At 41.0% G+C, this 26,015-nt stretch overlaps 1 protein-coding gene across 1 annotated transcript; it reads left to right on the top strand.

The window, feature by feature from the left end:
- The first annotated feature begins 970 nt into the window (after nucleotides 1-970).
- Nucleotides 971-24,705, top strand: ciita (class II, major histocompatibility complex, transactivator). The gene is made up of 23 exons (XM_073493858.1): nucleotides 971-2,103; nucleotides 11,843-11,905; nucleotides 12,814-12,876; nucleotides 13,696-13,743; nucleotides 13,860-13,928; nucleotides 14,384-14,470; nucleotides 14,587-14,652; nucleotides 15,704-15,751; nucleotides 16,604-16,810; nucleotides 17,831-17,881; nucleotides 18,082-18,195; nucleotides 18,293-18,352; nucleotides 18,469-18,686; nucleotides 18,850-20,195; nucleotides 20,465-21,001; nucleotides 21,758-21,937; nucleotides 22,030-22,101; nucleotides 22,186-22,266; nucleotides 22,381-22,464; nucleotides 22,616-22,699; nucleotides 22,807-22,890; nucleotides 23,892-23,975; nucleotides 24,122-24,705. The coding sequence occupies exons 1-23, from the start codon at nucleotides 1,077-1,079 to the stop codon at nucleotides 24,195-24,197; spliced, it is 4,749 nt and encodes a 1,582-aa protein (XP_073349959.1). The 5' UTR covers nucleotides 971-1,076; the 3' UTR covers nucleotides 24,198-24,705.
- Nucleotides 24,706-26,015: the final 1,310 nt, after the last annotated feature.

The following is a 26,015-nucleotide window of genomic DNA, read 5'->3' as shown; positions in this document are numbered from 1 at the left end:
TAAAAATACTGTCAGTTTAATTTCCTAGAATACAAGCAAATTTAAGAAACTAACGATATGATTCAATACACAAAAAACCTTATACAGAATGTACAAAATAGGTTTCTGATGAAATGAAAAGATTGAAATCACTGAACTGTTTAAGTATTGTGTGAAAAAACACATCAACTTCCGTTGGTTTTGGCAAAGCTGCAGTGGTAATCCATTATTTTAAAGCAAACTATCCATAACACCGATGACCATTAACCAATTTTTAATTATTGACCTAGCTGCCTTTCTGTCATTAACTTCACTACATGAGGTGTGGCCTGGGTGAAGCTAGGCAAATGAAGCTGGGTGCGTACGGGGCACGGCAGCAGGGCATGCTCTGTCCAGCCAAACCAGTTCTAGTCGCTAAGATTAACAATAAAGCGGACTCATTTCTTGTATAAAGAGGCACCTGCGTTCTTGTAGCAACCAGAGGAGATAGCATGCTGTATATGAATGCTTGGTTAAGTGTGAACAATTGATGACAGACTCGACATGGAATGGAGGAGTTATTTTAAACAGAAATAAACAAATGTATTTCCTCCTGTGTGATATTGTGTCACAGATAAAAAGTACCTAAAAATCAGACAAACGGTGACTCATCAGACCCGATTGTTGTGAGAAACTTCACCTCCTAAGAATAATAATAACTTCTCTACCTCCAGCTTTCACATGCATTCTCCATAAAACTGAATCAATTCCTCAAACCGCCCTCCCCTCCAACCACACAGACACCTCCCTCTTCTGATGAGACTGCCTTCTGAGCAAAATCATTGTCCCTTTAAAAAAATTAAAACTGAATCATCTACATTAGTCGCTGTCGCATGCGAGAGGTCAATGACCACGGAGCAGACTTCGTCGCCATGGCCCAATTCGGGGAGGTTCTGGACGCAGTGCGGCTGGCCCTCACCTGGGCCTCTCCTGCCGAGGTCCGGGCCCTGCTGGAGGGTTTGGTGGAGGACCGGATCATCTCAAAGGCCTACAGCAAGAGTTTGAGTCTGCCCCGACCGGCTCACAGCGAGGCAGGATGTAAACCAGGTTTGGATCCGATGAATTCTCCAGGATCAAACCCCCACTGGTACCTCAACCAAAGTCAGTTGGTTGAGGTGAGCTGCCAAGAATCTTCCATCACTGACCCCAACCAGACAAGATTGGAGCCTGTTTCACCAGTGGATGAACAAAAGAATGCGAGGTCTGGGCCACAAATTGATCCATTGGACTGGATTGAAGAACACTACCTGTCAACAACCAACTACCAACACAGTGTCGGATTAGTTGATGAAATGACAAAACTGCTGAGGAATGCAGAATCAGTGCAGACGCCTGCAAGTGATAATGAAAGAATGAAAAAGGGGAATTTAGAGGGTGAGAAGGAGTGGTTAGAGCAGGTAGAGGAGGAAGCTAGACGGATAGCTGTCCCTGTGTGGCAGCACTGGGACAGAGGACGGAGGATGTTGCTGCCTTTGGTTCCTTCTCTGGCAGCAAGTGAAATCACAGCAACAGGCAGTGAAGCACGATGCTCTGTTTTGAATATGGAGGAGGAAACAGAACTTGCAATGGCTTGCAGGACACTAGATTTGTACGCTGACAAGTTCAACTGTACAGGCCCAAACTTCACACTAGATACAGGAGCCACTGACGCACCGAGAGGCCTCTGTTTCTCTGCGTACAACAGCATGGTGACAACTGTATTGGATCATTTGGATGCCTCACCTGTTGAAGCCTGTGCAGCAACAGACACAAGCAGCGACAGCACAGACAGGTTTGAGGGCGAGCTCGATGACTGCTGGGTAACTGACGGGACGACAGGTACAACAGAGGACCTGCTCTGTTTGACCGCAGATGTACAATGTGGCTTTCCAGGATTAACAGAAGATATTGGACATTTATTTTCTTCCTGTGACCCAACTAATGCACAAGATAACTCGTTTTACTCAAACATGGATCATAGCATGACATTAAGTGTTTTAGACAATGTTTTCAGGGCTGCTGATGGTACAGACACATGCAGCAGTAATGGCATAACAGACTTCCATGAGGATAAAGAGGACATGGAGACAGTAGATCCACAGTGGGGTAAGTGTTTTGTTGTTCTTCTGCCATCTTTATCTCTGTTCTTATTAAATCATCCGCCCGGGGTTATAGGAATACTGCCAAAGCCTTTAATGTCATGGTTGTTTGGGAATCACCATAGCACTGAAAGAAGCTTCTCTCCAAATGTCCTGGTGCCTTCCAGTTTCCCTTTCTCAGCTTTCCACCAAAAATCATGAAATGAAAGTAACCTCTGTCACCAACAGTAAATATGTTGTCTTTTGGATGCTTGTCCAAATGTGTTTTGTCAACACCTGGAAACGGTTGGGTGTTAAGGGTGTGCCTTACTTTCAGTTTCATTCTGAGTTACATAAGAATTAACACCACATTGTAGAGATACTCTGCACTGAAAATGTCACTAAAGTAAAAGTATGTTAGTATACTCAGTAGGGATGTTAATGATCAATCATTAATCGTCTTAATTGACAATCAGAGACGGGCACAAATACATCAAAGAGAATCTTGAAATAACAGATTACAGATACTTGTTTTTCAAATATATCCAAATAAAACACAAAATACTGGCATGAGAAAATGTATTTAATGAAAATACACATCATTTGTCATTAAAAAATACAAAGAGACATTTGGCACAAACTGATATTATGACATTTTAGCCATTTAGTCGCCTCAGTATGGGCTAACTGCTGCTAACTGTAGCTAGTTAGCTCAGTTAGCCGTGCAGCTAGCGGTTCGGACTGGGAGCTCAGGCCCAGGGGAGTGTCAGCGTTTACATTGCTAGCACAGGAGCTTTGGACATGGATGGGTCTAGGCTAGCTGGTTAGCATGCTCACTTCAGGATATATCTCCAACACAGCACATAGACGTCATAATGTCACAAACTTTTGTTTATTCACACTCACAACTAAAATTCTTACCTGTTACCCTTTAATATAAATGGATTTTACTGTTGCCGTCTGTTGAGTTGGCGCTAATTGTTAGCTATTTTGTACAGGACTGCAACTAATGATTATTTTCGACGTGTTATTCTATGAGAAATGTCGAAGTGACACTTTCTCAGTGCATCGTTTTGATCAACTAATACTCTAATCTTAAAATTATTAAGTGCACAGTATATATTTTCTACCGCTAGTTGTTTCTCAATCAAAGCAATGAAACCAAAAGATCTCAAATTTTAACTTCAGTACCAACTTGAGTAAATGTACTTAGTTACATGTGCCCCCCCCCCCCCCCCCCCCCCCCCTTCCCTAAATAATTGCACTGACCTTTGCAGCATTATTACCTGCCAATTAAGAGGACAGTGTTCACAAATGCATGTATGATGTAAAAGTCAAAAGAGAATTAGGCAGCAGCCAGAGGACAATACTGCAGCTTTAGATACTGATAAGCACATTAATGATTAAAACATTGATGTCAGTCTCATGTCTCTGTTGTCATGAATATCACACTACATTTGAGCTTATAAAGCTCCAGTTATCCATGAAGACATACAGTTTCAAGTGTGAAACAGCTGATGTTTGTAATGCACGATAAGATGAACTGGGCACTAAACAGCCATGATGGACTTTAGTGTGGGAATCTGCTATCAGTGAAACAAAATGTAATGACAAGGCAGGAATGTTTGGCCAGAAAACTGTTTACCCCTGTGGAGTTTTATGTAATGGGACTGAATTACAAGGGCGGAGTTTTGATCCGAAGTGCCCACATTGTGCCGCCCAATAAGATTTTCCCCCGTCCCTTTCTTTGTCTTTACTTCCTTTCACCTTCTGTCATATTGCTAACCCTGTCCAGACTCTTCCCTTTCCTAACTCCCCCATATTTCCTAGTACTGACTGATTTTGTGTCCACTCACACCCATTGTTTCTCAAGAAAACAGTTCAACAGTATTGTATAACAAGGCTGACCAACAGGTATTAATGGTATGAGCCTGTGTGATGTAATTAATGGGCAGTCTGGCATGGTGAGTGGTGTATCTGCTGTTGATAAACAGGTAGAGCAGGTACTTTCCAATTTACCGAGCCAAAACTCCCCATGTTTCCTTGTTTGTTACATACAGGTGTGTGATGTTGGTTTTCACATTTCATAGTGGTTGCATTGATTTCAAGCAATCTGAGCATATATTCAATATTGTCACCCTCTTAAAATAATGGCCTAAGTCATATTTTCAAGTTTTTCAAAAAAAACTGAAAAAACTGAACCAAACATAGTAGAGATTATATGATTAATCATTTCACACAAAAAGGTTATGACAATAGATGACTATTTACATAGCCCCTTGGGGTAAAGATATGTCTTGAAAAGCTAAAGCTAAAATTGCCTAGGTCACTCAGCCTTTGTGGCAAAATAAAACGGCCTTTGACATAGGCCATTATACTACAGGGGTAGGATCGCATGATCTGTTCAGCTGAGGATGTAAGTGATTTTACCAGAGGTGGCCAGCATCATGAAGAGCTGACTTAGGCCATTATTTTAGGAAGGTGACGAAAATAAGAGACATGCGCATACATATCATACTTAACGCAAATCCGTCTTATGCCAGCCCCCTAACCTCTACAAACATAACACACACACACAAACACACACACACACACACACACACACACACATAGACACACACATCTCACTTTAATTCTATGTCCTGTATTCTCCATTGAATTCCCCTCTTCCCTTCCCACCATGCCCCAGCTTATTGTTTTTAAATCTCATGAGGCTTCATACGTCATTGAATGGTTTCATTTTATTATTGTCTTACAGACAACACCTTGTATATATATATATAATAAAAGTTAAAGTACATATTTTTTCAATTATTTTTGTATTTAGTATCAAGTACATTGTACTGTATACGATGTATGCTATTTTTTGTTTTTTTGTTTTTAGTATACATTATATTAAACTGTATAATATGTAAACAGTATATTATACTGTATACTGTTGGTCAATTGATTATTGGACCAGACAATTCAGTTTGTTTTTTTGTCTCTCCGATTACCAATAAAATAGCTTCATTTAACAATGTGCTACGTTAGCTCTGATGTAGCATGTAATCTGCAAAGTAACTAGTAACTAAAGTTATCAAATAAATGTAGTGGAGTTAAAAAGTACAATATTTGCCTCTGAAATGTGGTGGAGTGGAAGTATAAAGTAGCAGAAAAAGGAAATACTCAAGTAAAGTACCTAGAAATACTACTCAAGTACAGTACTTGAGTAAGTAAGTCACATTCCATCACTGATAAAGGATAGTGATGGAAAACAAGTGACATGAGCTGACCTGGGAAAGATCACCTAATAACATCATAGTAATAATAATAATAACACCTCTATATTTGAGACACATGAAATTAAAGTACTAATAGAGTAATATTTAATAACTGTCGGGAACCTGTATGAAATATGACTGTTGAGGGCTGTTATTACATCCAACTGGGGGGATTTTCGAATATTTCTGAAGATATAAACCGAAACTAGAGTTCTGTTGTAGAAACACTTTGCGCTGTTGCTCCTCATCGTCTCTGAAACCCGCCTCAGTTTGGCGTGCCTGTATGCTCAGCTTAAAGTGAAAGTAAAACGGCTTTATTGTCAGACCGAGCAGGTTTGCGCTCACTGGAGGTGGTATAGGTCATTTGAGGATACAGTATGTGCAGCGGCTGATGTACTCAGGTTAACGCACAGAGAATATACAGGTGGAGTTCAGAGGACCAGGGCATCATCATCATCATCATCATCATCATCATCATCCAGTGAGGACGGCGCGGCAGGTAAAAGTTATCTCGACTTTAATGGGGCGGGCTGGGCACGTTTATCCAAAGTGCGCAATATGGATAGGAAAAGAAGTCGGGTGGTCTTTCCTCTTATCTACATTTCTTATCTTTACATGAGTTTTTTTTTTGTTTGTTTTTTGTGATGTTTCAGCTGATCTTACTGCATTATGCGCAGTGGTAAAGTGTTTTTTTCATGACTTTCATCACAAACAAAGAAATAACAGTTTTTGTTTTTTTATTCATGCTTAATGTTCTTAATTTTGCAATCTGATTTTTCTGCTTTTAAATGACGTTATTCATACACAAACGTTGAATCCGTTTAATTAGCATCTGGGATTGCTTTTATCAGTGCTGAGCTGTATACAACCACAAACTTTCAGCCATTATAAGGCGGGCATGCTCTCCATTACGCATGTGTAAGGTGTCTTTATTTGGGTCACAAATGTGCGTAAAATGTGGCGTGATGAAATGAGAAGAGGTCGACGTTGTTGGCGCGTGGAGTGAGTCGATGCAGGGTATTTGGGGGAACTTCCAGAGAGTGAAAAGAAAGTGAATTCACTGATTGGAATACGTGTCTGGAGACAACAAACAGACACATGCGGTGGGCGGCGGCCATTGTGTGTGTTTGTAGTAGTGTGAGCTCATGCGACATGGACTCCTACTCATTCATGATCAAGATTTTTGCAATATTAAAGGTTTTTCTTTGCATTTTGCAGCTTTTGTTCCCCCCCATCTATGTGTTGTGCTGCATGTAGTTATTTGTTGGCTTTTATTGATGACAGAAAATGCAACATGGTTCTCTAAATGTGCACGTTCCTCATAGTTCTGGCCTTTTTTGGCGTGCGATCAGGCGACAAGTCACACCCCACAGCTACTTATTTTTAAAATGTGCCAAAAAAAAAAGAGCATGTTCAACTGGTGAATTATCTCCAGCGTTCATCTGTACTGCAAGTGCAGACGGTGAGCTCGGTGTGACAGGAAATGGCGTCTAAATTTTGATTTGTTGGCTTGCACAGAAACTTCAGGCATAGATCTGAGTACAAAGTCCCCAATTGATTCTGTCTGTCAGAGTTCTGGTGATCCCTCTTATAAAGGGTGTGTCTGGATTATCTAACCACAGACTGCTGCCATATGGTTACCTGAGAGGACAATAAAGGATCAAACAGACAAACCTGTGATTGTAATGGACAGGAGAGGAGGTCAGCCTCGTTTGGACCCCATGCCTATCTTGAATTTTAAAATCTGCCGGGCCACACACCTGTGGCTAATTATTTTCTTATTTTTCACCCTGGGGAGCCTCTAGAAGGGTCCAAATTTGAGGGTGAGAAGGCTTCTCGATGGATAAGTGATAGAAGGGGCCAAAGCTGCAGCTGACAATCTGACAATCTGAAATGCTCGTCTTTGGCTCTGAAGCAGCATCCTCGGTCTGTAGTCAGCAGTCTGTGGTCTCACTCAGTGTCCCGCCTACAACAGTGATTGGTCACATGTCACAAGTAATAGCCAGTCAACCCTGAGTAGTCTGAATTTGCAAAGTAACTGTCAATCAATCAATCAATCAATCAATCAATCAATCAATCTTTATTTGTATAGCACCAATTCACAACATACGTCATCTTGAGGGGGGTACAGCAGCCACAGCAGTAATAACAGCTTTACTAATTGAGATGTGAACATTATAATACTAAAAGTATAATAATGATAATAATAATTAACTAGAGCTATCAAATAAATGTGGTAGAGTAGAGGTATAAAGTAGAAGAAAATGTAAATACTCAAATAAAGTACCTCAAAATGATATTTAAAGCAACATTATGTAGAAATTGGCATTTTGTGCGCTTTGGCGTACACCACTGTCGTAAATACAAATCCCAGGTCTGTGACAATTTGTCAGACGCAATGTAGGTGCTAACTTCAAACAAAACTCATTAGGTCATAACAGTGTTATGTCTTGAAAATGTATCTATCGCATGTTGAAGTAAACATGTATGTAACACTGTGATCCTACCCTCTCTCTGAAGTTACACAGTGCAGAAACAAGCGATAGGGGGCGGAGTGACTGAGAATAGAAAGGAAAGTTGGAGGCCCCGGTGCACAACTAAGCAAGAGGACAAGTACATTAGAGTCTCTAGTTTGAGAAATAGACGCCTCACAGGTCCTCAACTGGCATCTTCATTAAATGGTACCCGCAAAACACCAGTCTCAACGTCCACAGTGAAGAGGCGACTCTGGGATGCTGGCCTTCTAGGCAGAGTGGCAAAGAAAAAGCCATATCTGAGACTGGTCAATAAAAGGAAAAGATTAAGATGGGCAAAAGAACACACACATTGGACAGAGGAAGATTGGAAAAAAGTGTTATGGACAGACGAATCTAAGTTTGAGGTGTTTTGATCACACAGAAGAACATTTGTGAGACACAGAACAAGTGAAAAGATGCTGGAGGAGTGCCTGACGCCATCTGTCAAGCATGGTGGAGGTAATATGATGGTCTGGGGCTGCTTTGGTGCTGGTAAAGTGGGAGATTTGTACAAGGTAAAAGGGATTTTGAATAAGGAAGGCTATCACTCCATTTTGCAATGCCATGCCATACCCTGTGGACAGCGCTTGATCCTCCTACAACAGGACAATGACCCAAAGCACACCTCCAAACTATGCAAGAACTATTTAGGGAAGAAGCAGTCAGCTGGTATTCTGTCTGTAATAGAGTGGCCAGCGCAGTCACCAGATCTCAACCCTATTGAGCTGTTGTAGGAGCAGCTTGACCGTATGGTATGTAAGAAGTGCCAATCCAACTTGTGGGAGGTGCTTCAGGAAGCGTGGGGTGAAATTTCTTCAGATTACCTCAACAAATTGACAGCTAGAATGCCAAAGGTCTGCAAGGCTGTAATTGCTGCAAATGGAGAATTCTTTGACGAAAGCAAAGTTTGAAGGACAAAATTATTATTTTAAATAAAAATCATTATTTCTAACCTTGTCAATGTCTTGAGTATATTTTCTATTCATTTTGCAACTCATTTGATGAATAAAAGTGTGAGTTTTCATGGAAAACATGAAATTATCTGGGTGACCCCAAACTTTTGAATGGTAGTGTATATCAGTACCAAATATTGGTTATCGGTCTCTTTGAATACTACAAATCGTATTGGTATAAAAAAAACATATACACTAGTAGGGAGCCCTTGACATCCTTTGTGGTCTTTAGGCAGCAATCATTGTTGTTTTGTCCGCCTATAACCCAGCTGAATATGAGATCATCAGATAAGTTAGTGTGTTATAATACCCAAGGCCATGACTCATCGTGACAAGCGTCTCAATTGCTCTTCTTTTGTCCACAATTAAAACCTCATCTTATACAGTTGAACCTTTCTTTTCCCGGTTTGATCACACAGGACTCGATTGCAAAAATATCACGGCTTTGGGTTCCTCGTGTGTGCCTGGGAAATCTCAACCTGAAAGAATCAAAGTCAGGCAATCCACATTCATACCTTGAGGCATGAGGCCAAAGTTCTAACCACACAACACCGCCCGTAGCTTTCATCTATGACTAAACATCAGGGATAGCTTTGTGCACCATGTCAGCCTGGCCTAAGCTTATTGAGGGAGAGACGGGAGAGGGGAAGTCTTTGTCTGAGATAAACCAGGATGAAGCAGACAGACTTGACATGTGATGGTGGTCTGTGTCTGTATGGCAAGTCAGGGCCAGTCTGTACCTGAAATAATCCCACATCGAGACAAAATTACTATATTGCATTGCTTGTATTGATTGTGATGAATTATTTACTCTTGTGGGGTGCATGTACGTACGGTATAGCTGCTCATGTCCTCTTGCTGATACAGTGGATTTGTAATGACCAAATACACAAAATCAACCAATCTTTCTTTCTTCATAGGTTTCTGTCAGCGCTTCATTAGAATACCAAATTTAGCCATTCATGTCAGCCTTGTTTGAGCAATGCCTTAGTTTCACTTTCAAACAGGCCATTATTATGAAATGTTTAAGAGATATGAAATAACATAACAGTACCAGTGGGACTTAAAACATTCGGCACAAGCTGCCCCACAAGTTCTTTCCCACGTTTTATCAGTTCTCCTCTGCCCTCCCCTCCCTAATCTTTTCCACCTTACCCTTCTCTATATTCTCTAACAGCTACTTTGGTATCAGTATTGTTTTGTCATTAGATCATGCCACTAAAAAAATGACAGGAAATGACGGATGTTGCATTTTTTGCAACTCTTCATTGCTCAGCACCAAAAACATGGAGAACAGTCTATCTCCCCAGTGCAGGAAGCCTCCTTTGACATCCTTTGTAGTCTTTCAGGCAGCGAATACTGTTGGTTTGCAATGAGTCATCAGTACAATGCTCTTCTTTTGTCCAGATTTCGAAGCTCTTGCTTTACAGGTTATTCTATCCTTCGACGGTTTGGTCATACAGACATATGGGTGTGTTACTCTAGAGCTGTATCAGGACACGGTTGAAAAAAAATATTACCACTTTGGGTTCTTAGGATGTGCCTCAGAACCACGCAGGGAGGCTCCTCAAATCACAACTGGAGCCCAACCGATATATCGTATGGCGGATATTATCGGCCGATACTGGCCTATCGGAGAATATTGTTAGGCTCTAATCGCCGCTTTAAAGGTCTCATATTTTTGAAAGTGAGATTGCTGTATCTTTTTTTTTATTATAAAGCAGGTCTCGGTCAATCCACAGAGAAATGCACACAGCCCGTATTCAGAAACTCTGCCTTCAAACGAGCCGTCAGGACTTCTGTAAGGTTGTGATGTCACAACTATACAGTCACCGCCCCCCAGCACAACCGTGGTTGCAAAAGCACCGACAGAGCTGATGCTAAAACTCATTAGGTGGTGCCTGCTCAGGCCTGTGAAAGCCGACCAATCAGCACCAACTGGCCTTAAAGAGACAGAAGGCAAATAGAGGTGCTGCAGCAAGGGACAGTCTGAGGAAAACTACGCCATTTTTGAAGATTAAAGCATGTAAACATTCTTTAGTGGACAACCAAAATAAAAGTATGAACCTGAAATGAGCATAATATAAACCATATGCTGTAGTTCTGCCCTCTCTGAGAGACTACTAACCAAAGAATTGATACATGAGAATCCTGGGTCTATGTATGAAACTGCTGAAAGGGAAATTTGGCATAAGAGACTGTAACTGTGACTGTTAGTAAAAGTGCATCTCTTTTACTCCTGATCTGACAAACGTAAGAATAAAATCAATGTATCATATTCTGTTGAGTTAGAGTTATACTCTAAGGAGGTTTTCTTCAAGGAGCAGCCTGTCAGCATCCTGGATAGCTGCAGTACAGAGACAGAGTTGTGATAGTGACACCTCACAGACATAAACCACATTCACAAACATGAGCCCGGAAAAGTAAAACTGTTTTCAGTTTGTGAGTGAGTGTAAGTGAGATGCTTGATAAATGAATCTCCTTTGATTTTAGCTGAGATGTGTTTTTTCCCTTTAAAGCTGGCCCTTAAGCATAATTAGATATTACGGTCCCTGATGTGTCTGATGATCAGTTGTGAAGGCTGTCTGAGTCCTGGTATTAATGACATGACAACAATAATCTTAAGTTCATATAATGTATCTGATAGTTACCTGAATGAACAGAAAGCTGAACATCTAATACAAATTACGTACTCTGAGACTGTTGCTATTAGCCTTATCTTCATAATATTCATGTCCCCTTAACTTATTTGGTATAGGCCCCAGGCTTTTTGGTACTTTTCTGTCTCCTGCATGTCAGACTGTGCACACTTATTATTATAATGTGCAACTGCAGATGACACAACAGCGACAGTGGCATTTTGTTTTACAATTAAGCAATGAGGAAATTGTGAAACGTAGCATGGGAACGATGTGCAGAGCTTAATATTTGAAAATTGGCATGGCTGAAGTTGCTCAACGCAAGTGATTAGGCAACTATAACTCCTTATCATCAATATATTTATTTATTAATTTTATGTGTGTGTGTGTTATCAGGTGCCAAGATGCAGGAAGTGGATCAGGACCCGTTTGTCGGTCCTAACTTGGGAAATCTCCAAGGTTAGTATTGTTTGAGTTCGAATTACCAGTTTACACTGTAGAAAGGAGCTATGTGGAGTGGTTTTACATGAATCAGCACAGTGTTGGCTTCACAAAACTACTCAAGTGTCATTTAAAGGTGCAGTTTGTAGTTTTGGGGAAGACATTTTAATCTTTTGCTGATTTTGTTTATTTTATCAAAACTATGAAGCAGACCCTGTTAGATAATCTTCTGAATGAGACAAAACGGAGAGGATACACTGCAAGTGCAAGACATATTAAAATCATCTTTCTAATAGTCACCTGGAAAGCCATAGCCTGCCAAATTTGCACATCTACATACCTAATATGGGAATAGGAATTTTTGAACATGCATTTCTGAATATAATATGAATTATTCAATCTCCTTCAACTTGTTTAGTATAACAGTCAGGTACATTTTGATCATTTTCTGTGTTCTTTGTGCAGGGAGAGATTGTAAGGCAAGGCAAGTTTATTTGTATAGCACAATTCTGACTCAAGGCGACTCAAAGTGCTTTAACACAAATTAAAAACAAGTACGAAGTAGTACGAAGTAGTACAAGGTAGCGAGACCACTTTGAGTTTTCCACAACCCCCACAAAGGTGCAGGAAGTCCTGCATCGATCTGTCTAGCATGGCGCAGACAGCAGATACATCAGTGGCATTGTGTTTACAGTGAGCTTTAGCAATGAGGGAACTGTGAAACTGTGAAAATTATTGTGGTTGCATTCACACTTGCAGAGACAAAGCTTCATCTGATGTTTGCAGTCAGCAACACACATTAGGGCACACGGGTCAAGAGGCTGACATTAGGTTAATACAGTGCTCAGGGAACTTCAATATATCATGATGCTTTCAGTCCTCATGCATTGATATCACATTTTATGTGTTTCTGTGTGTGTTATCAGGTGCCAAGGTGCAGGAATTTGATCTGGACCTGTTTGCTGGTCTTGACTTGGGAGATCTACCAGGTTAGTATTGTGAGAGTTTGAATGGCACTCTCTATACTGAAGAGAGGCTCTACATGAATCAGCACACTGATTTCATGGAAGGGTTCCATAGTTTATTTCATAAAACAACTGGAAAGTTAATAATATACCAACTTTGGTGGTTGAATTCCCTTTATTAACCGACTGAATGACACAAAAAATATACTGATATAGCATTAAAGGGACGAAAATTACTTTTTGCACCAGGATCACTACCAACAAGTGCAATAACAAACAGGACAGTATGTCAGATCAATCTGAATTTTAATGGCTGAAGCTACTTTTGCATTAAATGCAGCAAAAAAGTTGTTAATTGATCAAATAATCAAATAAGTGATCAGTTGGGCATTTTCCAGATAGAAACACGATGCATTAAAAAGTTGTAGTAGTCTTTATTAATCTACACTAATAAAAGGAGGAGATGAAGAATTGAGCTAAATACATAAGTTGTTTAGGAAAAAGTTGACAGGTAGTGTTCTCTGTCTCCTCCAGCAACCACCACCAAGTGTGATGGCCATTTTTTACTACATTCATCCAACCTACCAGTTATGGCTGCATATCTGATTCTGCCAATTGTTTTGATTTATGCTGTTAAAATGCTGGCACTTTAGACATGAAAAATCATGTAGTCCAGTGCAACTGAAAGACATAATTATTGAGACTTTATGGGGTTAAAAAATTGGCCCCAGAAACAGACTTTTTCGTTCAATAAACCAGTGAATTTTAAATGTTTCATTAGAAAATGTGAAATCAAACTGTTGCAAATGTTTCATCTGATAATTTCCATTATTTGCGTTTTAGATGATTTGACAGAATTCCTAAATGAGGATTTCCTGGGAAAGATGATGGGTATGTTGCAGCCAAACCTCTGCACACTATGTAATAACAAAGAAAAACATATATTCAAGTATGAACGCAAAGGTTGATGATGTTGTCTAATTCCCTCTGTGTGTTTTCTTACATAGACCCAGATGAGCTTTTTGGCGTCTTTGGCGATCCATTGTTGAATTGTGAAGATCAACTCAACAACTGCAGTAAGGATCTCCTCTTTTCAACTCATTCAACTGCTGACGTATAACAGGCAATAAAGGAAAAAAAGAAAAGGTCTAAAACTTTCAAACAAACTCATGCACATTATATTTCATCCAACAAGGAAAATATAAAACATGTGGTGTAATAAATGTACTTTAAGACTGTTTTTACATTATTGGAAACACCAGCGGGGTCTGTGAGAGCCCAAGCAACAGGAAAGTAAAGCCACTGCCAACAAAACATGAGGGCTACAAAACTTTTTTCTCCGTGACGTCACTGTTGTTTTAGCCTGTGTGCCTCTTCCTTTTTTCGTTTCTTCAAGATGTTTGGAGAAACATGCTTCACTGCCTTGATTTTCAGTTCAGCACTGAAAATCAGGAGCACAACAACCATTTCTTGTTACTGTGTCTGCCAGTTTTTTCACTGACCTTTTGACTTCCTCTTTATTACACTTAAGGTGACGTTCCCTCGCCATCCGAACTGCCCAGCCCAGACAGCCACCAGCAGAGACAGACGAGCAAAGCAAATAACAAGAGAAAAAGAGGTAGAAAACCGACCTGATCACCTTTTGTCATGTAAAACTTCATTTTAGGATTGCAGCTGCAACATTCTTGCACACATTGCAGGTTTACATGTTCTATTTACATTCTTCCTCTCCAGTTTCACGGCCACAACGGTGTTCTGATGAGACCACACCATCGAGGCCCAAAAGGCAAAAAGTAGCAGGTGATCTACTTAGACTGTCTGTTAACTGTGTTACACCGTGGCTTCAAATGTGGGACACAGTTAAATATGTAATCCGTGCCCACATAGCTAATGTTTGATCATTGTCCTATTTAACCAATCATTTAGGGTAGTTTCCACAAAGCTTTTAAACAGAGCTATAAACCAAGAGATCGTCTTACATCTTTTAGCCACTTGACTACAAATGACTTATACTCAACATCACAGTGCACCATTTTGCAGGCCATGTCGCTGGCTTTTAGAAATCTGGATGTAAATGGTCTACTTTCTCAGGCAGCCATTGGTTTTTCCATTCCTCTCATTATGTTAGGAAATCATTTACAAGACTTTTCTGAAATTCGCTTGAGATGTGCAGTCCATCACAAGACATGTATTTCATTAACGTGTTTTATTTACGCCTTAAAGTATCTCATCAGAAGCAGCAAAATTCATAAAGCTGTTTCAATTGCTTGAGGTTGTTTTTGTCTTTTTTACGAAAAAAGAGCTGAAAGAGCTTAATTGGAGATGGAAACACCTTTTCTGAATAACTCCTGACGTAGCGAACATTTAATTCATATGACTGATCAGCTGTTTCTAGAGGCAGATTTAAACAGTCCTCATTGCTCCACACAGATCTGATGTAACCATTGATACGTGAAACAAACAGATATCATCATGTTTCTACATTGCATTGCACCATCTGAAGTCTGTTATGAATTATGGTTTTCACATTGTACAACAAAAAGAATGGCAACCAATGGGTGCTTGATACAGTAGAATATATGCATTTATAAATGACATAGCAAAAACTATAAACCTACAACATGTATTAAAAGATTGTCACCAAAAATGTTAAAACATAATTCGTAGTCAACGGGCTAAAACTTCTGGTTCTGGGCTTCTTTTTGGCTGTCATCATGTAAGGTTAGCTAAGAACCACACACTTAAAAACACTGGATTTAAAATTGACCCAGTGTACGGTCAATATAGCATCAATTTTGATCCCGTGTTTTTCAGTTTACATGGTTTAATGTTAGTTCTTCCATTCTTGCAGGTCGACGGAAAACCAATGAGGCACAAGTTGAGCCAAGTGTTGACCAAGGTAAGTTTCTAAAGTCTTTCGTAAATTGATTTCTGGGGGGGTTGGTTTTATCCTCATTGTGTTTTATCCTACTACAATGAGGATAAAACATGATAAACTGGCCTCTGGGGTGCCCTTCAAGCACTATTTCTGTATGCTGGTGCCCATCGCATGCAGCTGGTGCCCTATACATTTTTTTCAGCCCCTGGCCCTCAAATATCCTGAGTCCGCCACTGGGCTGTATAAATGTGTGTGTGTGTGTGTGTGTGTGTGTGTGTGTGTGTGTGTGTGTGTGTGTGTGTGTGTGTGTGTGTGTGTGTGTGTGTGTGTGTGTGCGCGTGCGTGCGTGCGTGCGTGCGTGTGTGTGTTACAGAAATATTCTACTTTAAACATGGCACAGTTCATCTGTTTTGCTGAACTCAAACACTATTCTAAGGGGTTAAAGAGATGTTGGTTGGCTATGCTTGACTTGGTTCCTTTGTGACACTGAAGTACAGATCTAGAAAGAGGAAGTGTAATATGATGTTGTCAGATAAGAGTCACAATGATGAACCAAAAGGAGAACTCTAAGGAGAACTCTCACCTCGCCTGACTTCCACCAGATCACTTTGGTTCTTTTTAGATATCCAATAAACTCCCAGTCTGATGAAAACTCAGGTAAGGTATTGCCAGTGCAAACAGGCTTGCAGAGCTTTCGTTTGCAAGTCTTTGTCTCAACACGTGAAAGTCTAAGTCAGGACACAAAATCTTTGCCGCTGAATCCCTTGTTATGCCAACGGAAAGTAAACCATCAGCTCCCTTGTTGATACGCTCAAGGTTAACAAAACCTGCGGGAAGAGAAAGATAAGGTTGTTGTCACTGCTTGTTTTGCAGGCACTGACACAGGACCACCAAGTCCAACGCCAAGTGCAGCAGAGATGGCGGGCCTCTCCACCACTCCACCAAGAATCCTTCATCTCCATCCCTCCATTCGGTTTATCACCATCCCAGACCCTTCAGGGTATCAGGTTGTTCAGACACTAACGCCGGTTATTAGACTTCCAATCTCCAATGCAGCTGCTGCACCTACTTACATATTTGGTGAGTAAAGAATTTGCAAACACTGTGTTATCAGTTTTTTGGGAGGGTTTACCTTTCCAATCTTTTTTCAAACTTCCTGCTTGAGAAGTTTTTGTTGACATTGTGTTTGAGAGTTCTTGACTGTGTAGAGGAAATGAAGACTCAGTTATGATACAGTTTTAATTAAAATAAAAAAACAGAGCTGCACATCAATCTGCATTTAGTTATTATGCAACGTAGCTGGAATAGGCTTCACAAAAGATAGAGATTTGTTGCCAGTCTAATTCTACATCCTGAACTATGTGTTATTTTGCTTTTAAATTGTGTTTCTATCCATTTAATTTGTGTTTTATTCTGTTAAATTTACATTAATGGTGTTATTAATAACATTCAGCTACTAAATGTACAGTCGGCCATTGCTCGAATCATCTGCCCCCTCAAGTCGTTGCCAGTTTGTGCACTAGCTTGAGTTGCTAACGTAAGCAATGTCAGCAACGTCAGCTAGCGTTGTGTTAGCAAATGCTGCTAACACTAGCTAGCAAACAATAATGTTGCTAACACTAGCTAACATTAGGGCAGTACAGTATGCTGGGTGCATACTGTAGAAATCAACCATTCTTACGTTTCCACAAACTGGCAACTACCAAGACTCTTGATCGCTGACAAGACAAGGATACCACATGATACCAATGGTGTTAGCTGTTAGCTATACTGTTGGCTGACTTGGCTGACCTTGTTAGAAGCTAGAACCAACTGTCAGAATTCTGACACAGCCATAAACAAAAAAAATCAATTTGGATCTGACAAACATTTTTAAATTATTGTTTTACAATCATAATATTGTTTTTAAGGAAAAGCAGCTTTCTACAAGCTCTTTAAAAATTATTTGTCTACATATATTTATATTTAATGTCTTTTGTGTACTATATAAAGCATGCAACTTTTCATACATATTAACTTGCCTTGTCGCCTCATGTATGTCTGTTCTTTGCACATGTACCACATTATCAGTACATACTCTAACCCCTGTTTCTAATATAGTTCCTGCTGCTTCACCACCCTGCAAACGCCAACTGCCACCACTCTCTCCCGGTGAGTAGAAAACAATTTAATCTTGGTGTGCATGCCAACTCTGTGTATGCAGAGAGTGCATACTGGCAGTGTTATACGTATTATGGTTCCACATTTACAATTTTTGTTCTGCCTTTTAAGTAAAAAGATGGCAACCACTGTCTACCAACTGCTGTATATGTGTATGCAGGCTCCTCATTTTTCTTTTCTTGTGTTTGCAGTGGATGGTGCAGTAGCGCCAGTCCAAATGAGTTCATCCCCACCAGGATCTCTGTCAGACACTGCTAGCAAAGCCATGTCTCCCACTTGTGCCTCACCTGTCTCCCCTAGCAATGGTGAGTATCAATATATGTCTAATTTCTTTATCCTTGGGCATAAATTACCCAGTTAGTTATTGCAGTGTTACAAATATCATGACATGTTGCATTTCAGAGATGTCAACATGTAAGGACTCGCCTCTTCCTCAGTCTCCCACTGTCCTTGACATTCCACGTAAGTTACCACATGCTTTTATTCTTCTATCCCGCTTTGATCTAAAATTCCCTGAAAGTAAAAAAAGATGCTTTGTGGAGAAGCCGTTTGGCATTCAGTTGTGTTGTGTTTTTCAGAAGTTGTAAAGGACCACATTCAGGAAGCCAAAGCACACATGAGTCAAACCTGCCAGGATATGGAGGCAGGCCTTAGCCTGACCTCTCATTACGTGGACGTCCAAGTGAGCCAGAGAGAGACATTTCACTCTGGAAAAAACACAAGCAAATTCCTGGACAAGGAGATAATTATCATGGGAGATACAGATCGGCAAAAAAGCTTGTTGGGACGGGGACAGGTGAGAGTTTCACTTTCACTGGATAGAAGAACAGCTGCCGATGTGCTTTGTGAACATAGCTTAAATAAATACAATGATGCTGAATAGTTTGATTTGTTTATATGACTATTTAAATCACTAGCTGCAACTCACTGGTGCCCGTATGTTTTCCTTTTCCACTCAGATCTTCGAAGGCTCAAATGGAGACAAACCCAAACGCTACATAGTGCTTCTTGGCAATGCTGGCATGGGTAAAACCACCCTGATCAGAAGGCTGTGTCTTGACTGGTCCAGAGACTGTATCCCACAGTTTGACTTTGTCTTCTTGCTAGACGGCAAAGCACTAACTTTATCAGAGGCGACCTTTAGCCTTCAGACCCTCCTATTAAACCTTGCCTCCTTTGCCCCTCCCTGCTTGGACCCAGAGGCAGTGTATGCTCAGATCCTTGCAGCCCCTAAGCGTGTGCTCATCATTTTTGATGGGTTTGACCAGTTGCGTGACTATGAAACTCTACTCCAGACTCAAGAAAAAGACTTGATCACATCCTTGCAGAGGGACAGTAAAGCACAGACATACACAGTAAGGCAGTTATACTCTGCCATCCTTCAAAGGGTCCTCCTTCCAGGCTGCACTCTTCTGCTCTCTACCCGACCAAGAGGCACTGCAACCCAACTTCTTCGGCGGACGGACAGCTTTTTGGAGGTGTGCGGCTTCACCCCCCCAGACATAGAGACATATTTATCCCAGTACTTCACTGATCCTGCCCTCAGAGCATCTGCTTTGGACAACTTAAAAAGCTGCAGCTACCTACATCTCCTCTGCTGGAACCCTGGAGTATGTCGGTTGGTCTGCTTGGTTTTAGAGCAGTCCAAAAGTTCAGAGTTCCTACCGCGAACTTTAACCGGGCTCTGCCATCAAGTGCTTCAACTGATAATGAAAGAGGATGGTAAGACCGTGCACGCACAGGCTGAACCACAAACAGAAATATCTGTAGAGGAAACCCAGACACAAACCACAAGTAGTTCTCAAGAGCAGAGGTGTCACAAGAATGCTCGGACAAAGTCCAGAGCACAGGTTAACACTCGCACCCAACGAGCAAGGAGGGCAAAGAAACAGGAGAAAGAAGAAGAGGATGTAGAGGAGATGAAAAGTGTTGGCGAGGAAGTATATAGGATAGAGGAGAGAGAGTTGCTGTCCCAGCTGAGTTCTTTGGCCTGGGATGGGGTCAAAGCAAACTCCTCAATGCTCCTCCCAGGACGGACTATATCTGCCAAACTCAAGGCATTCGGCCACAGGACAGGGCTCTTCCTCTCTTATCACTTGAGAACGAGGCAAGCTGGCTCAAGTGGTGAGGCAAAGGGAGCAGGAAAAGAGGGCAGAGAAGAAATGGGAAGAGGAGTAGAAGGAGACAGTGGACACAGAGGGAGGAAGGAGATTGAACACGCTGATGCCGGTGATGACCTCATCCTGTTGTGGGCCAGTCCTTTCCTTCAGAGTTACTTGGCAGGGGTCCATTTGTCTTTGTCAAGGTAAATGTCTCTTGAGTCATCAGAAGAAAATAGTCTTCTTCTATGTTTCCAGTAGAATAATGTGGATAAAAAGATTACCTGAGACGTGGTTGATTGATAGAATGAATTAAAGACCTTGTTTGAGAAGGGAATAAACTTGAATAAACTCTGTGCCTTGTTGATTAAAAATAGAAGTAATTATACCCTTTCCTGGCCTCTTTTCTCTGTCACTTCCAGTTCCCTTCCCTCTCTGGATTCCCCTAACTGTTTCTCACTTTCTGTTTCCCCAGGACTGTAACAGATCGTAACTTCATCCTGAGTCTTCCATTCCAGTCAGGCCCAAAGGGACGTCGGCGCCCTCAAAGGGAGGAACTGGAGCTCTCCCAGCGTTTTGCAGTCGGTCTTCTGTTCCACAAGAGGACAGAGCTGCAGAGGCTTCACTCATGCACAGAGACTGCCTTTAGAGATATGGTGGCCAACAAGCAGGCTTTGGTAACAAAACACCTTGAAGGTCTTTCACATGGGGACCTGAGTCCTGCCCAGGTCCTGGAGTCTTGTCACTATGTTTATGAGGCAAGCTCCACTCATGGCGATGGCAGCAGAGACAGTGGCAGCACACGACTAGTTGCTCACCTGGCAGCGAATCTTCCAGAAGTCCTGACATTTCATGGAGTTCCACTGAACCCGTCGGATGTGTTCGCCGTGCAGAACATTCTCGAAATAGGGGGAACTGAAGGAAGGAGTTTTTGTTTGGATCTGGAGGATTCTGGGATACAGATCTCTGGACTCAGATCTCTGGTGGGGCTCGACAACATCAACACATACAGGTACAGGTTACATTCCACATCTCAAAAAAGCTGCTTCGTATCTGTAGTGTTTGTTAAAGACCTAATCAGCTACTGTCCAGTCATAGCTTAGCAACCCTAATAAAGGTGGGGTGGGTCTGTCATGCTCTGGAATTCTCCACCTTCCGAAGCAGTGTGCTAAGAGTGTAGATTTTAGAGTGTGGTGGTGTGTTGTTGTACGAAAAAGTGTGTGTTTCAGCTTTAACATAGTCGTTTTTATGTACGGCCAGTCTCAGAACCCATCAGCTATTATCTGATGACTATTTAGCCTCTGGGGGCAACGACCAATGTTTCAAGGCTTCTGGTGTAGCCAGGGAATTAATGGATAACAGATATCCAGGCCAAGACTTCCTCTTCTGTGTCTATCATTTCAGCTAATCTTTGTAAGCACATATCTGCAAATGAATGCAGATCAATTATGATATGCTAATAAAAAGCTAAGTCTTTGTCAAGCGATAGCTGATGGGCTCCGAGACTGTATTTCGGCTCACATGATAGGTCAGTATTTGACTACAATGGAATCTAAACAGAAACCAGAATACTTCCGCTTCCAGATTAATGTTAGCCTGCCTTTGTCTCCCTCTGTCTCAATTTAAAAAGCCATTGTTTCAAAAATTATTACGAAATTCATAATAGTCATAATAGTAACTCTGCTTTGTTTTGGCTTCATTTTTATTCCTTCATCCGAGTCTGTTGATATTCCATTAATAGCAATGTCAACCCCTGTGTGTCCTCTAGGGCGTGCATTGCCGATGTCATCACCTTATGGGAGCAGCTGCAGCAGAGCGGTGAAGAAGGGCTCCGGGAAGGGGCCGTGTCCAAATTCAAGATTCACCCCCTGAAAGCCACACAGGTGTGCCACATAGAGCACCTGGCAAAACTGGTGAACATACATATGCACAAGAGGCTGTCGGACAGGTAAAACACCACACACATACACTCAGCCATGTTTTGCATCATGCAAACTATGTGCGTGTGGCTGCTTACTCGTGTCCTTTGCTTTCTTGTAGTTCTAGCCAGCTTGATTCCATTTTGGCAGAGGGCGTACCAGCTGTCAAAGACTTGCACAAGCTGGAGTTTGAGTGAGTAGCTCTGACATTTGACATATGAATTGACGACAATGATGATGATGATGATGATGATGATGACATTGTCCTTCCCTCTAGGCTTGGTCCAGACAATGGTACCCTGGCTCTTCCCAAGCTGTGGGAGCTGCTGCCAGGTCTACATAACCTACAGCGCTTAGAGTAAATATTCACACCTTTACCTCCAGTTCTGACCCATGTGTGCTTTGCATCAGTCTCTCTCTGTTTATACTTTGTTTCTAGTGTCTGACAGTATCTCTCTATCTTCTCCTTCAGTCTGGAGAACTGTAAAATAGGGGACAAAGGAGCAGAGAAATTGGCCGATGCTTTGGTCTCGCTCCGTTTCCTGGAGATACTCAAGTGAGTAACATCCTGTTTAATCATACTCACTTCTGAGGCTGGGATAATATTTGACCTCACAATACAAAATAAGTCAACTGTTTTTTAACAAGATGCCTATGTGCGGTATGAGTGTTTGACTAAGTGTTTGCTCTCTTCTTCTGGTTTCTAGTCTGTCACAGAATTGTATTAGGGACCAGGGGGTGAAGAAACTGGCAACCGTGCTGAGGGATCTGCCCAAACTGCACTGTTTAAGGTATATATGTAGACACATACACATGTAGCTTAACAACAACACCCAAAATGGTGCATACTGTAAACCCACATATTTTCACTTCCCTCTCCGTCCCTTGTGTTTTTCAGTCTTTACAGCAATGAGATTTCTGATGAAGGGGCAGAGAGTTTAGCAGCTGTCCTGCCACACGTGACTTCCCTCACCGACCTTGAGTAAGACTATATTTACATCTATCTATCTATCTATCTATCTATCCATCCATCCATCCATCCATCCATCCATCCATCCATCCATCCATCCATCCATCTATCCATCCATCCATCCATCCATCCATCCATCCATCCATCCATCCATCCATCCATCCATCCATCCATCCATCCATCCATCCATCCATCCATCCATCCATCTATCTATCTACGACACAACAAATTTAGCACCTGAAAGACTGACACACTGACCTCTATATAAGAAACAAAAACCCTTCGAGGCTGGTGACGGCCCAGGAAACTGTTGTTGATAAGTCTGTTGGCCTGTTGTCGGCCCATCAGCTGTTTGGAGTTCTAAGAGCTACGCTAAGTCCCCTCAGAGCGACCACGCCTGAGGAATCCCAGACAGCTGAGTTTCAGTTTGTAGGAAAATACTTACACTTTGGTCAGAAGTAAATTAACTTGTGCTTAACACACAAAACTGTAGATTTAATTTTAAAAGATTGATGAATCAGATTACAGAAAAGTGTGATACTTCATGTTTCAAATCAAAAGTTGCATGTCCTCAATGTTGTGTCGATCTATCTTTGTAGTATCAAACTTGGTATTGAATGTCAATATTTTTTAAGGTATTGCATCGCAGTTAGAAATTCCAGTACTGTGGACGCTCCTGCCAGCAAGAAATATCTTGTAGGAACCAATTAACTGTTTGTAATACCTGATTGTTTATTTTATTAATAGGAAAAGGCACTGTGGTATCTGTATTTTGTACTGAACATCATTTTAATCAAAACTTCAACAGATGGAAAGATTTAAATACACACACTCATGTCAAAAGAGGAACCAGTGACATATGATTTGCTTAAAGTAAACATCAATCAGATTATCTATTGGTCTGTTGTCAATCATATGTGAATAACATTGTTGGGTTTGTCACTGTCTGTAGATACAGTTGCACACATGAAAGAAACATCTAATGTATGAACTTTTTCGGTTCTCTTTCACAGCGTGAAGTACAACAAGCTCACAGATGTGGGTGCACAGAGTCTGGGAGTCAGTCTGAGAAACTGTAAAAGGATGAAGACTCTGAGGTGAGAAACCTTGTTTGCATCTGTGCGATCACCATCATGTCCTGTCTGTCTATTTTTAGGCAAGGCATCCAACTGCTCCACACCCAAAACTAAAGTCTTGTTATGTTATTCCCTTCCTCATGGTTTTATATCTCATCTAAACACAGGATGTGGAACCAGTGTATTCCATACGGAGTGTTTGAGCGACTCCAGCAGCAGGACAACCGCATCCTTTGGCATTAGAACAAGATGAAACCCCTTTACTACAAGGCTGTGGACTTTTTATCATGCGCCTGGTGCTTACAGGTTTACACTACACACCGCACATTCTCTGGAAAGGAACAGGAAACAAGAAAGAGAGAGAGAAAGTGAGAGAGAGCACTAAAACAAAATAAACTGGAAAGTTCTGCTGCTTTATTGCCAAGTCCTTTCAAAGATGCCATTCATTGCTGTCAGGAAATAATGAAAAAAAAAACGTTTACTTTTTGAAACCACACTGTACTGCATGTGCTTAAAGGGGTGTGGTGTGATGCTTGGTACAAATTCAAGAAGAACATTTGCACTATTTTATTTCTCATTATGTTGGCGAGTTTTGTGCCATTCATAGATTTTTCTTCCTCATGTGTGTTCTTTCTTGCGTGTGTGACACAAACAGTATTTTTGTCGGCACTCCTTCTGTGGCTGTAAATTTAACAGTTTGCTTAACAATCACAGGGCACTTTAATGTAAATAAAATGTTTCATCTTGTCAACGGGCACATCTTTGTCTCTCTTCTTTTTCACATGTTTACTGAATTCGTAGGTCTTCTAACAACTTCTTTTTACTTCCTTCCCAACAGGTTTCTCTTCTCTATTTTGATACCAACTGACCTTTAACTGTGTCATGTAATGTGTGACTCCTGATAGTATATTGTATTACTATATTTGCTTAAAGCCATATTTTTTTCCAGTTAAAATGTTACAGATGAGACAAAGTGGAGACAACTTCCTCCAATTTTGACGTCATGGTACAATAAGCGTGGGGTAACTAAACCAGACACATGATTGTTACTTTGAATGTTCCCCATAGGTGACTCTGGTGTCTCTCGAGATTTATTTCACGTAAAGAAGTTGGAAACTTCAATTTATTATTAGCACGAACCCACCTGTTACAAACCAGGGTGTCAGATTATAGGAAATGAAGGTTCCTGTGTTTTGGGGGGGTTTGACTGAAAGTTTGGATATCTGAAGCTCAGTTTGCTTTGCTTTTGACTCTTAACGTTACAGAAGTGGAATACTAAATCACTTCAGTGCCCCTTTAAAAGTAAAATGTAACAAAAAGAAATGTCAGATCACTGAGAGCTCAAACATCAGAGAATCACACAGTTCCCTTGCTTTTATCCACTCAAATCAATCGGAAGGCCCCACAGCGGGTGATTAAAACAGCCCAGAACATCACTGGCACCCATTTACAGGGCATCAGTGACATCGGTGATGTGAGATGTCAGCCACAGTGTGTTCACCCTGCTGCCATCTGACAAAAGATACAGAATTATCCGCTACTGGTCTTGTGAAATAACCATTAAATAACCTTTAACCTTATTTAAGCTTGATTTTTTATTGTTTGGCAATGTAGTTTATTATAGGAAGAAGGAGGAAACCAAGCATTTCTTTGTAGACTAGTGTTTAAGGTAGTCAGTCCAGTCTCATTTTGTTTCATGTACTTCACTGGTTTATAATATTAATAAATATATCTTGGTTTACTTGAATTACTCAAACATCACTAGTTTTCGCACCAGGACATATCAGGTAGTGCCAGTGGTCAACCACAGACATTCCTGAGTAAATTCCTTGTATATTTTGTAGATACTTTGTAGATACTAAATAAATCTGTATACCAGAAGTCCTCTGTCTGATCTATAGAGGATTTCCTTCATCAAGCACCAGCGGTATCAGAGCATTTCAACATGCTGCTGCTGTTGTCTGGTGCACTGGCACCCTCTTGTGGACAAAATGTTAAGTGACACCAAAAGAGCACATGGTAGTAAAAGCAAACAGTCCGAAATGAACATGTCAACTTTAA

The sequence above is a fragment of the Pagrus major genome, chromosome 23 (genome assembly GCF_040436345.1).
Source record: "Pagrus major chromosome 23, Pma_NU_1.0".
In the NCBI taxonomy this organism is placed as follows: Eukaryota; Metazoa; Chordata; class Actinopteri; order Spariformes; family Sparidae; genus Pagrus; species Pagrus major.
Note: the sequence above shows the minus strand (reverse complement) of the source record. Positions and strands in the feature narration are given on the sequence as shown.

Bases quoted from the DNA above. Each gene is read 5' to 3' on its own strand.
- ciita (XM_073493858.1), top strand. From the start codon at position 1,077: ATGAATTCTCCAGGATCAAACCCCCACTGGTACCTCAACCAAAGTCAG. The intron at 11,906-12,813 runs GTTAGTATTGTT...GTGTGTTATCAG, and splicing joins TAACTTGGGAAATCTCCAAG to GTGCCAAGGTGCAGGAATTT. The intron at 15,752-16,603 runs GTAAGTTTCTAA...CTTGTTTTGCAG, and splicing joins TGAGCCAAGTGTTGACCAAG to GCACTGACACAGGACCACCA.